Source organism: Pongo pygmaeus, chromosome 22 (genome assembly GCF_028885625.2).
Source record: "Pongo pygmaeus isolate AG05252 chromosome 22, NHGRI_mPonPyg2-v2.0_pri, whole genome shotgun sequence".
In the NCBI taxonomy this organism is placed as follows: Eukaryota; Metazoa; Chordata; class Mammalia; order Primates; family Hominidae; genus Pongo; species Pongo pygmaeus.
Window position 1 is genome coordinate 53084157 of NC_072395.2, and position 13908 is coordinate 53098064.

The following is a 13908-nucleotide window of genomic DNA, read 5'->3' on the forward strand; positions in this document are numbered from 1 at the left end:
TTCCTCATATCTTTTATGAGACACAGTAACAATTCTGACTAGAGGCCACAGTGGTGGTATTCCACCCTCGCCCAATGCATCATGAAGTTCAAAATGGCCCCGGCATTGTTCCTTGAAGGCAATGAATGGGCACACCTGCAGTGGCCCTGGCAGCAGGGTCAGTTTTATTTATGGGCTCTGGGCTGAGTGGTCCTGGGTGCAGCAGCCAGTGTCGCCGATGGTCCCTGAGCATTTCCAGGAGATTGCTCCAGAGTGAATTTTCCTTTTTCTGCACCAACCACCACTGCAAAGTTTATCCGACCGACACCAAGCACAGCTCGAGCTCAATGCTCTGGGTGCAGGACATGGGCTCAGGCTCTACAAAAGTCACCCAACTGGGGAAATGGGAAGTGAAGGGAGCAGGTGAGATAGAAAAGGTCATGGTGGGGGCCTGTCTCCATCAGCCACTGCCCACATGCCAACAGGCAGCTGCAATATCAAGGAGTCCAGCAGGAAGCAAGACTGAAGTCTGGGCTGGCTAAAAAAGAAAGAAGCAGAGCTGAGCCTCAACACAAAACTCCACTCCCACAGCAGAAAGCCAGGATGTGCTTCCAGCAAGGAGACTGGGGGAAATGGTGCCCTCTGAGCTCCTGTGAGCTGAGCTGTGCGCTTATAGGTAAAACACATTAATAAGGAGAAAAATAAAGGAACTTTCTGAGGTGGAAATGAAGCTGGAGGAAGTAAAGAACTTACCTGATTTATTTTTGCATTCAATATCGTAGCCTGTGATGGGGCTGTTTCCATCAAACCCCATGGTCCACCTGAGCGTGATTGTGCGTGCTTTGACATCTTTGATCTCAATTTCGGGAGGGTCTGGGGGCTCTGCGCCATCAACAGAAAGACTCCGAGTTAGTTCAAACAGAGCTCTGACATGAAACGCTAGTGGAAATGCTGAGCATGACTCACAAACGATTTGTCTGCATTAGACAAGAACAGAAGCTTTTTATTTGGAAGCATTTTCTTTTTCCTAATCACATTTTAGGGAAGAGAAATTCCACTTTCCCAAGACTTCCAATTTTCATAGCCCTTAAGAACTGGACCAAGCCTGGAGGATATAAAATGTCACTATTCTAGTTTGGATCTCTAACTCAAAACATATTGTGGCTCCAAATGTTAAACTTCCCTTTCATTCTGGTCATCTAGTACATGGATTCCTAAAATTGAGCAAAGAAATTCCACCGCTGTACTTGTGTGCATGCGGCTTGACTGTCATGGGCTCGTCATCTTGACTGGTTCCTCTAAGGGCTTCGTTCCCTGTTTGGGGGCTTTACTTTGACATAATCACAGGCACTGCAAAATTCTGCTTTGGCACTGACATTTTACATATTCAAAATTTCCTGGGAATTAGGAAGTGTTACATGGCAAGTTGAGGCCACACAGATGCCCGAGGCTGAGCATACAGCTCCCATCCTGAAATGACTGTGTTTATTCTCTTATGCTATCATCTTCCTACCTTGCACTGTGAGCTGAATTATTCCACGGTCCTCCCCATAAGAATTAATAGCATGGCAGGAAAAGAAACCAGAATCTTCTCTCACAGTTGGCAAAATCTATGTGTAAAGCAGAAAGAAATTCATCTTCTTCAGTAGGCAAAATGACTTCGGGCCGTAAAGCTCTCTCTCTCCACTCTTTCAGTTCTCCTGCCATGCCCAGCACACACACAGGTACACTCACACGCACACACACTCACAAAACCCCTACTCCTCCAGACTCACATACTAAATCACACACATGCACGTATCCCTCTGAGGACAAATTATTTCAGTGTAATTGAAAGTAGGCGGATGAATAGGATTCATGTACATTATCCATGTCAGGTGCAGCTCATTAAATTGGATGTGTAATTTATATAGGATGTCGTGGTCAGCTTGATATATATCCCACATATACATTTTTTTTCATGGTATCCAAAGCAACCATGCCTAAAGAGACAGATTAAATACTGCAGCCAGGGGTGGGGGCCAGCAAGACTTGCATCAGATTCCTTTTCTAGGAGGATTCCAGGAATGGACCCTTGTCTGAGAGCCAATATAAGCATTTCAAACACAGGGCTTCCCCACCTCCCCACCCTGTGTGTGCTACAGTATCATCCTCCAACCGCATGATAACAGCACAAACCAGTTCACTACTCACAGTCCTTTTCTCTAGCTTTTGTGATCCTCTTTTAACAACAGATTTTTTTTTTATTGTGGATTTTTCCAAAGAAGCAAGATAGCTTTTATGATAATATTTTTGTCCCAAAGCCCATCTCATTTTTCTTTTTGCAGGAAGTTAAAACATGCACACAGCGTAGGCTGTCATTCCTCAAGGATTAACTGTCATTTAAAAACCTTATTTCTCACTTTTTTTTTTAACTACAGTTGGGTTCCCTGCTGTGTTCATAATAACCCTATTCTTAATAACACTTAGGCTGAAGTACTGTTTTTGAAGGCTACTTCACTAATCTCGCTGTGTGAAAGGGGAGAGAAATAGTGCTTCGTAAATAAATTCCAAAAGATTATCTGCTACTTATCTGTGAAAGGAAAGACTTATTCTTCCAATAAAGTTCGTTCCATTGTGTTGTATTTGCCATGCTTTTACCTGCAGAGTAGAAATCACCTCTTCTCCCGCCTCCTTGGTGGACACAAGATAACGGGCCATCTCAGGGTTAATGATTCGGTCCTCCTTCTCCCAGCGGACTATAATGGGCTTCTCACCATGCGCCGTGCAGCTCATCTCCTTTTTCTGCCCCTGCGTGGCCAGGGTAGTATTTGGATAGGATGTTATCATTGCAGGAACTGAAAAACCAAAAGGGACGCAACTTGTTCAGCAAAGCAGGGTTCTTGATTTTCCCTGGCAAAACACTCAGGTAAATCATGCTTCAAGAGATATTTCTTCGAAATGAAATTTATTCAAGAAACTGCTGAGTTGGACTCTCCAGCAAAATAAAAGAAAGGCAGCAGAAAAATGAAACTCGAGTAAGTGAGCCCTCGGCAGAAACTGCCATGCCATTTCATATCCACGGCACGTTGCTCTTCCAACCCTGTTGAGGGCTATGGCCTATGTCCCTTAGCACACCCAGAATGATTGATATGGTTTGGCTGTGTCCCCACCCAAATCTCATCTTGAATTGTATGCCCATAATTCATTCTCATGTTTCATGGGAGGAACCTGGTGGGGGGTAATTGAATCACAGAGGTGGATCTTTCCCATACTGTTCTCATGATAGTGAGTAAGTCTTACGAGATCTGATGGTTTTAAAAACGGGATTTTCTCTGCACAAGTGCTTTCTCTTTGCCTGCTGCCATCCATGTAAGATGTGACTTGCTCCTCCTTGCCTTCCATCATGGTCGTGAGGCCTCCTCAGCCACATGGAACTGTAAGCCCATTAAACCTCTTTCTTTTGTAAATAGCCCAGTCTCGGGCATGTCTGTATCAGCAGCATGAAAACGGACTAATACAATGATGTTACTGGTTTCTAACTATCATTTTAAACAATGGGGATAAAACTTCCACTTTTAGTCAACTTTAGGTGAATCCCTTATTGCTGCTAACCAGTCCTTGTAACCACTCTTCACAATGCCCATCTCCCACAGTTGTTACAAACCTTGCAAACCTTTATCAGTCACTGGAGACCTCAAACCTGTCCTTCTTCCATAACTTATAGCAGAGAATCTCATCTCCAATTTACTGAGAAAAGGGAACCCTTTATTTGTGAAGCTTCTCAAGTTTCCTTTTCCCACATCAAAATTAAAAGAAGTCTAATACATAGACTTCTTTTCTTGGCAATAGATGACACCAGATCCCACCCCAATTCCACAAGCCACCTATAAATTGTAGATTGCATATAACAAACACTTTTTAAAATGCATACTAAGCTTATCAGAAAGTGAGAGAAAAACCAGAGACCAAACACAAAAGCTGATAGTGAAAAGCCAGAGGTAATATAACGGTGGTGCTTTGACTACCTGAGAGGCATGACATTAAATGTGAGACCTCCAAAGCCAGGCTCCTCAAAGGGTTCTATCTTGACAGAAAGTATATAACCAAAATAATAATGATAATAATAAATAAAAATCCACAAAGGCAAAGAGAGAAGAAAGCTGCCTCAGCTTGTGTTATATATGTAGAAAAACAATCTCTCCCCTGAGAATTTATAAAACTGGACTGACTCTACGTAGGTCTGTAGTCAAATTCATGCTAAAGCATTAACATGAAGGTGACCGTAATTTGATAATGGCCTGAGGAGCCTAGCAAAAGCTAACATACTCTAGAAGAATGTGTCCTCTGTCCAGGCCCCCTGAAATGCACCCAGATAAAGCCCTGCTGGCCATGAGCTCACAAACTAAAACTAAAGAACACATGAGAAAACTAACACCATGATTGAGAACCGGCCTCCCAGGACTTCAGATGATAGAGTTGTCAGATACAGACTGCAAAATAACTATGCAAGAATGTTTAAAGATATTTTTAAAATATGATAAAGGAACAAGATGTTAATGAAAAGGACTAGAAAGGTTTGAAAATTCATCAAAACATAACTATCTTTTTATTTGCTTTTTAATCTCATTTCCCCAATCACAGGAAGAAGCTCCCTTCCCCCATTTCTGAGGTCAAGCTCAGACTATGTACTTGATTGCTTGCCTCATAAGACTTCCAAGGTACTTGACCATAGAAACACTGTGGCTTCTTCTAAGACTGGCACATACTGGGCCATGTCTTTTCCCATGGCTTACCAGAGAGGTTTGAGACATATAATGAAACGTCAAAAATACTACCAGTTCCGTAGCCTGAACACCCACAGAAGAACCTACATTTGGGAGTTTCTCTAGAGTCAGCAGCCATGTGGCAGAGATGCGCCCCACAGCACTGACTGTGTAATAAGATGGAAAGTAGGCAAATTGGTGACTCAAGAAAGAGGCACCAAGAGTCCTGCATATCAAAGAGAGTTGCTCACAACTGTTGTGAAATTCCTCTTCTGGCATTTCTGAGATGCAGCAAAACTGGCTGTACTGTCCCCGGCCTTTGGTTCTGATCACCCCCTTCCCCTAGCCTATAAAAGAAAAATGTTTATTTTTATTAACAGCTTTATTGTGGTATAATATTCATACCATAAAATTCACCTGTTTTAAGTGTGCAATTCAGTTGTACACTTAATATTGCATTAGCTTCCTAGAGTGCCTGTAACAAATTACTAGAATCTATGTGGCTTATAATAACAGAAATTTCTTCTCTCATAGTTCTGGAGCCTGGAATTCCAAAATCAAATTGACAGCAGAGCCATGCTCCCTCTAAAAGCTCTAGAGGAAGACCCTTCCTTGCCTCTTCCAGCTTCTGGTGGCCCCAGGCATTCCTTGGCTTCTGGCAGCAAAACTTCAGCTTCTGCCTTATCTTCACATAATTTACATTCTTCTTTGACTGTTTCTGTGTCTTTTCACATGGACTTCTTATGAGGATACCAGTCACTGGATTTAGGACCTACCGTAACGCAGTACGATCTCTTCTTAATGAATTATATTTGCAAAGACTCTATTTCCATATAAGGTCATATCCAAGGTTCTAAGGGGACATTAATTTTTGGGGATACTATTCAACCCATTACAAATATATTTATATTATCCAGTACTTATACATATATACCATTATAACCTGAATACAAATATATACAGTTGCATAATCATCACTGAATCAAATCTTAGAGCATTTACATTACCCCAAAAGATTTATCCTGCCCATTTGCAGTCATTTCTCTTTTCCCCCTCAAGTTCTAAGCAATCACTAATTTACCTTCTCTCCCTGATATGGTTTGGCTGTGTCCCCACCCAATTCTCATCTTGAATTGTAGTTTCCACAATCCCCATGTGTCATGGGAGGGGCCTGGTGGGAGATAATTGAATCATAGGGGTGGTTACCTCCATGCTGTTCTCGTGATAGTGAGTGAGGCCTCACAAGAGCTAATGGTTTTATGAGGGGCTTTCCGCCCTTTACTCTGCACTTCTCCTTCCTGCCGCCATGTGAATAAGCACATGTTTGCTTCCCCTTTCACCATGATTGTAAGTTTCCTGAGGCTTCTCTAGTCACGTAGGACTGTGAGTCAGTTAAGCCTCCTTCCTTTATAAATTACCCAGTCTCAGGTATGTCTTTAAAAAAACAGACTAACACAGTCCCTCTATTGCCTTTTTTGACCATTTTTAAATAAATGGAATCATATAGCATGTATTCTTTAGTATCTAGCTTTCTGGATTTTTTTCACTAAGCATAATGTTGTCAAGGTTCATCCATGTCACAGCATAGTACTTTGTTCCTTTTTATTGCTAAATGATATTGCAGTGCACGGATATACTGCATTTTTTAAATCCACTCACCCACTGATGCACACTGGGGTTGTTTCTTTGGGGCTATTATGAGTAATTATACTAGAAATATTATAATTATACTATAAATATTTTTCCTTTTTTTCTTTTATTGTTATTATTATTATTATTATTATTATTATACTTTAGGTTTTATGGTACATGTGCCCAATGTGCAGGTAAGTTACATATGTATACATGTGCCATGCTGGTGCGCTGCACCCACCAACTCGTCATCTAGCATTAGGTATATCTCCCAATGCTATCCCTCCCCCCTCCCCCCAACCAACAACAGTCCCCGAAGTGTGATGTTCCCCTTCCTGTGTCCATGTGTTCTCATTGTTCAATTCCCACCTATGAGTGAGAATATGCGGTGTTTGGTTTTTTGTTCTTGCGATAGTTTACTGAGAATGATGATTTCCAATTTCATCCATGTCCCTACAAAGGACATGAACTCATCATTTTTTATGGCTGCATAGTATTCCATGGTGTATATGTGCCACATTTTCTTAATCCAGTCTATCATTGTTGGACATTTGGGTTGGTTCCAAGTCTTTGCTATTGTGAATAATGCGGCAATAAACATACGTGTGCATGTGTCTTTATAGCAGCATGATTTATAGTCCTTTGGGTATATACCCAGTAATGGGATGGCTGGGTCGAATGGAATTTCTAGTTCTAGATCCCTGAGGAATCGCCACACTGACTTCCACAAGGGTTGAACTAGTTTACAGTCCCACCAACAGTGTAAAAGTGTTCCTATTTCTCCACATCCTCTCCAGCACCTGTTGTTTCCTGACTTTTTAATGATCGCCATTCTAACTGGTGTGAGATGGTATCTCATTGTGGTTTTGATTTGCATTTCTCTGATGGCCAGTGATGGTGAGCATTTTTTCATGTGTTTTTTGGCTGCATAAATGTCTTCTTTTGAGAAGTGTCTGTTCATGTCCTTCGCCCACTTTTTGATGGGGTTGTTTGTTTTTTTCTTGTAAATTTGTTGGAGTTCATTGTAGATTCTGGATATTAGCCCTTTGTCAGATGAGTAGGTTGCGAAAATTTTCTCCCATTTTGTAGGTTGCCTGTTCACTCTGATGGTAGTTTCCTTTGCTGTGCAGAAGCTCTTTAGTTTAATTAGATCCCATTTGTGAATTTTGGCTTTTGTTGCCATTGCTTTTGGTGTTTTAGACATGAAGTCCTTGCCCATGCCTATGTCCTGAATGGTATTGCCTAGGTTTTCTTCTAGGGTTTTTATGGTTTTAGGTCTAACATTTAAGTCTTTAATCCATCTTGAATTGATTTTTGTATAAGGTGTAAGGAAGGGATCCAGTTTCAGCTTTCTACATATGGCTAGCCAGTTTTCCCAGCACCATTTATTAAATAGGGAATCCTTTCCCCATTTCTTGTTTTTCTCAGGTTTGTCAAAGATCAGATGGTTGTAGATATGTGGCATTATTTCTGAGGGCTCTGTTCTGTTCCATTGATCTATATCTCTGTTTTGGTACCAGTACCATGCTGTTTTGGTTACTGTAGCCTTGTAGTATAGTTTGAAGTCAGGTAGCGTGATGCCTCCAGCTTTGTTCTTTTGGCTTAGGATTGACTTGGCGATGCGGGCTCTTTTTTGGTTCCATATGAACTTTAAAGTAGTTTTTTCCAATTCTGTGAAGAAAGTCATTGGTAGCTTGATGGGGATGGCATTGAATCTGTAAATTACCTTGGGAAGGATGGCCATTTTCATGATATTGATTCTTCCTACCCATGAGCATGGAATGTTCTTCCATTTGTTTGTATCCTCTTTTATTTCCTTGAGCAGTGGTTTGTAGTTCTCCTTGAAGAGGTCTTTCACATCCCTTGTAAGTTGGATTCCTAGGTATTTTATTCTCTTTGAAGCAATTGTGAATGGGAGTTCACTCATGATTTGGCTCTCTGTTTGTCTGTTATTGATGTATAAGAATGCTTGTGATTTTTGCACATTGATTTTGTATCCTGAGACTTTGCTGAAGTTGCTTATCAGCTTAAGGAGATTTTGGGCTGAGACAATGGGGTTTTCTAGATATACTATCATGTCATCTGCAAACAGGGACAATTTGACTTCCTCTTTTCCTAATTGAATACCCTTGATTTCCTTCTCCTGCCTAATTGCCCTGGCCAGAACTTCCAACACTATGTTGAATAGAAGTGGCGAGAGAGGGCATCCCTGTCTTGTGCCAGTTTTCAAAGGGAATGCTTCCAGTTTTTGCCCATTCAGTATGATATTGGCTGTGGGTTTGTCATAAATAGCTCTTATTATTTTGAGATACGTCCCATCAATTCCTAATTTATTGAGAGTTTTTAGCATGAAGGGTTGTTGAATTTTGTCAAAGGCCTTTTCTGCATCTATTGAGATAATCATGTGGTTTTTGTCTTTGGTTCTGTTTATATGCTGGATTACATTTATTGATTTGCGTATATTGAACCAGCCTTGCATCCCAGGGATGAAGCCCACTTGATCATGGTGGATAAGCTTTTTGATGTGCTGCTGGATTCTGTTTGCCAGTATTTTATTGAGGATTTTTGCATCAATGTTCATCAAGGATATTGGTCTAAAATTCTCTTTTTTTGTTGTGTCTCTGCCAGGCTTTGGTATCAGGATGATGCTGGCCTCATAAAATGAGTTAGGGAGGATTCCCTCTTTTTCTATTGATTGGAATAGTTTCAGAAGGAATGGTACCAGCTCCTCCTTGTACCTCTGGTAGAATTCGGCTGTGAACCCATCTGGTCCTGGACTTTTTTTGGTTGGTAAGCTATTGATTATTGCCACAATTTCAGCTCCTGTTATTGGTCTATTCAGAGATTCAACTTCTTCCTGGTTTAGTCTTGGGAGGGTGTATCTGTTGAGGAATTTATCCATTTCTTCTAGATTTTCTAGTTTATTTGCATAGAGGTGTTTGTAATATTCTCTGATGGTAGTTTGTATTTCTGTGGGATCGGTGGTGATATCCCCTTTATCATTTTTTATTGCATCTATTTGATTCTTCTCTCTTTTTTTCTTTATTAATCTTGCTAGCGGTCTATCAATTTTGTTGATCCTTTCAAAAAACCAGCTCCTGGATTCATTTATTTTTTGAAGGGTTTTTTGTGTCTCTATTTCCTTCAGTTCTGCTCTGATTTTAGTTATTTCTTGCCTTCTGCTAGCTTTTGAATGTGTTTGCTCTTGCTTTTCTAGTTCTGTTAATTGTGATGTTAGGGTGTCAATTTTGGATCTTTCCTGCTTTCTCTTGTGGGCATTTAGTGCTATAAATTTCCCTCTACACACTGCTTTGAATGCATCCCAGAGATTCTGGTATGTTGTGTCTTGGTTCTCGTTGGTTTCAAAGAACATCTTTATTTCTGCCTTCATTTCGTTATGTACCCAGTAGTCATTCAGGAGCAGGTTGTTCAGTTTCCACGTAGTTGAGCGGTTTTGAGTGAGATTCTTAATCCTGAGTTCTAGCTTGATTGCACTGTGATCTGAGAGACAGTTTGTTACAATTTCTGTTCTTTTACATTTATTGAGGAGAGCTTTACTTCCAAGGATATGGTCAATTTTGGAATAGGTGTAGTGTGGTGCTGAAAAAAATGTATATTCTGTTGATTTGGGGTGGAGAGTTCTGTAGATGTCTATTAGGTCTGCTTGGTGCAGAGCTGAGTTCAATTCCTGGGTATCCTTGTTGACTTTCTGTCTCGTTGATCTGTCTAATGTTGACAGTGGGGTGTTAAAGTCTCCCATTATTAATGTGTGGGAGTCTAAGTCTCTTTGTAGGTCACTCAGGACTTGCTTTATGAATCTGGGTGCTCCTGTATTGGGTGCATATATATTTAGGATAGTTAGCTCTTCTTGTTGAATTAATCCCTTTACCATCATGTAATGGCCTTCTTTGTCTCTTTTGATCTTTGTTGGTTTAAAGTCTGTTTTATCAGAGACTAGGATTGCAACCCCTGCCTTTTTTTGTTTTCCATTTGCTTGGTAGGTCTTCCTCCATCCTTTTATTTTGAGCCTATGTGTGTCTCTGCACGTGAGATGGGTTTCCTGAATACAGCACACTGATGGGTCTTGAGTCTTTATCCAATTTGCCAGTCTGTGTCTTTTAATTGGAGCATTTAGTCCATTTACATTTAAAGTTAATATTGTTATGTGTGAATTTGATCCTGTCATTATGATGTTAGCTGGATATTTTGCTCGTTAGTTGATGCAGTCTCTTCCTAGTCTCAATGGTCTTTACATTTCGGTATGATTTTGCAGCGGCTGGTACCGGTTGTGCCTTTCCACGTTTAGCGCTTCCTTCAAGAGCTCTTTTAGGGCAGGCCTGGTGGTGACAAAATCTCTCAGCATTTGCTTGTCTGTAAAGTATTTTATTTCTCCTTCACTTATGAAGCTTAGTTTGGCTGGATATGAAATTCTGGGTTGAAAATTCTTTTCTTTAAGAATGTTGAATATTGGCCCCCACTCTCTTCTGGCTTGTAGGGTTTCTGCCGAGAGATCCGCTGTTAGTCTGATGGGCTTCCCTTTGATGGTAACCCGTCCTTTCTCTCTGGCTGCCCTTAACATTTTTTCCTTCATTTCAACTTTGGTGAATCTGACAATTATGTGTCTTGGAGTTGCTCTTCTCGAAGAGTATCTTTGTGGCGTTCTCTGTATTTCCTGAATCTGAACGTTGGCCTGCCTTGCTAGATTGGGGAAGTTCTCCTGGATAATATCCTGCAGAGTGTTTTCCAACTTGTTTCCATTCTCCCCATCACTTTCAGGTACACCAATCAGACGTAGATTTGGTCTTTTCACATAGTCCCACATTTCTTGGAGGCTTTGCTCGTTTCTTTTTATTCTTTTTTCTCTAAACTTCCCTTCTCGCTTCATTTCATTCATTTCATCTTCCAGGGCTGATACCCTTTCTTCCATTTGATCGCATCGGCTCCTGAGGCTTCTGCATTCTTCACGTAGTTCTCGAGCCTTGGTTTTCAGCTCCATCAGCTCCTTTAAGCACTTCTCTGTATTGGTTATTCTAGTTATACATTCTTCTAAATTTTTTTCAAAGTTTTCAACTTCTTTGCCTTTGGTTTGAATATCCTCCCGTAGCTCGGAGTAATTTGATCGTCTGAAGCCTTCTTCTCTCAGCTCGTCAAAGTCATTCTCCGTCCAGCTTTGTTCCGTTGCTGGTGAGGAACTGCGTTCCTTTGGAGGAGGAGAGGTACTCTGGTTTTTAGAGTTTCCAATTTTTCTGCTCTGTTTTTTCCCCATCTTTGTGGTTTTATCTACTTTTGGTCTTTGATGATGGTGATGTACAGATGGGTTTTTGGTGTGGATGTCCTTTCTGCTAGTTTTCCTTCTAACAGACAGAACCCTCAGCTGCAGGTCTGTTGGAGTACCTGGCTGGCCGTGTGAGGTGTCAGTCTGCCCCTGCTGGGGGGTGCCTCCCAGCTAGGCTGCTCGGGGGTCAGGGGTCAGGGACCCACTTGAGGAGGCAGTCAGCCCGTTCTCAGATCTCCAGCTGCGTGCTGGGAGAACCACTGCTCTCCTCACAGCTGTCAGACAGGGACATTTAAGTCTGCAGAGGTTACTGCTGTCTTTTTGTTTGTCTGTGCCCTGCCCCCAGAGGTGGAGCCTACAGAGGCAGGCAGGCCTCCTTGAGCTGTGGTGGGCTCCACCCAGTTCAAGCTTCCAGGCTGCTTTGTTTACCTAAGCGAGCCTGGGCAATGGCGGGCGCCCCTCCCCCAGCCTCGCTGCCGACTTGCTGTTTGATCTCAGACTGCTGTGCTAGCAATCAGCGAGACTCCGTGGGCGTAGGACCCTCTGAGCCAGGTGCGGGCTATACTCTCCTGGGGCACCGTTTCCCAGGCCCGTGGGAAAAGCACAGTATTCGGGTGGGAGTGGCCCGATTTTCCAGGTGCCGTCTGTCACCCCTGGAAGGGGAACTCCCTGACCCCTTGCGCTTCCCGAGTGAGGCAATGCCTCGCCCCTGCTTCGGCTGGCGCACGGTGCACTCACCCACTGACCTGCGCCCACTGTCTGGCACTCCCTAGTGAGATGAACCCGGTACCTCAGATGGAAATGCAGAAATCACCCGTCTCTGCGTGGCTCGCGCTGGGAGCTGTAGACCGGAGCTGTTCCTATTCGGCCATCCTACTATAAATATTATAATTATAAATTATACTATAAATATTCCTGTATAAGCTTTGTGTGAGCAAATGTTTTCATTTTTTTCCAGGAGAGATTCCTAGAAGTGGAACTGCTGGGTTACATGGCAATTTCATGTTTAACATTTTGAGAAACTGCCACACTGTTTGACCAAGTGGCAGCACCATTTTGCACTCTCGTGGCAGGAGATTGGAGAGAGAAGAGGGAATGAGAGGAGGTGTTAAGATTCAGCATTTATGGTGAGGGAACAAGAACATTCCCTTTCAATCATTTGAGTTCAACAATTTGAGTTCAACCATTTGAATTCAATGGGGGAACTCAAAGAGCAGAGATTGGGTGCACCTACAAAAAGGTGAGCTGGCATGTTCCTCAACAGCTGGAGGCTTACTGGCTGTAGAAACCCCAGGCTCACCATGGATCTGCTGTCACAGAGGAATTAAAGGTGGTGGCACTTTCTATTTGGCCTCAAATCCACTAATCAAGATTTTTTTCTCATAAGGGAAAAGGGCTAACTCAAGATAATTAGAGATCTCAAAGCCAACAAAAGTAACCTAAATTACAAAACTGTGAATACATGTATTACAGGCCTATGAACAAGAAAACATTTACTCCTCATTCTTTCTCTCACAACTGGGGAATGTGAATCAGAAACTGTGACACCCACATATAATTTAGCTTTGAAAGGTGACCCCTATCCACCACTATCATCCCCCACCCCCCAATTCCTGATGAGTGTCCTGATTCCTGCAACACCCTCATCCTTTGAACAAAATATGGAAACGCTTGTTGCAAAACTGAAAATCAATCCATGTTTAATGCCTCCCAGTCTCTTGGGCATCTCAAGGCTATGGTCAGGATTTCCTACTGTGCAGTGTTTGTAAAAAGGAAATCTGTAAAATGGTAAGACATAAAAAAGACAATTTTCCTGTGAGAACATGATAAGTTACCATCAGCACCTCCCAAATCCAGGGTAGTTTAACACTCACTGACTAAATTCCAATGAGAGCAAGCCAGTTCTGAAGTAAGGGTTTCTGTCCTATTCTAGGAGCTCTAAGGCTGGTGTTGACCCAGAACATAATTCCCTAGTACTTTAAAACAACCAACTGGAAGAACTGTTCTCCAAAAACTGCAGCATTGTTTTGAGGACTTGTTTGTTTTCTTCTCTATTCCTTTTTAAAAAAAATAATCACAAGCTTTATTGCATTTAATGAAAGAAGTACCTTGGCCAAACCATAGACCTCTGGTTTGTTTATGATTTGCCCATCTTAATCTGCACAAAATACTCCTCGGGTTTATTTAGATTTCTACTTTCAAAGAGTGCCCTACTAAAATGGGTATTTTTGTTCTGGTTATTAAATTCAGCACTTAGAGAGAAATGCTCTGACTAGC

General features: G+C 41.8%; 1 protein-coding gene across 1 annotated transcript in view; it reads right to left on the bottom strand.

The window, feature by feature from the left end:
* DSCAM (DS cell adhesion molecule) overlaps positions 1-13908 on the bottom strand; it is an 828718-nt gene that overhangs the window by 159514 nt on the left and 655296 nt on the right. Inside the window, exons 12-14 of the mRNA XM_054468799.2 lie at positions 2620-2816; positions 1493-1589; positions 733-861 (exon numbers count right to left, since the gene is read on the bottom strand). Of these exons, the coding sequence (XP_054324774.1) occupies positions 733-861; positions 1493-1589; positions 2620-2816 (423 nt within the window). The remainder of the gene's footprint in view (positions 1-732; positions 862-1492; positions 1590-2619; positions 2817-13908) is intronic.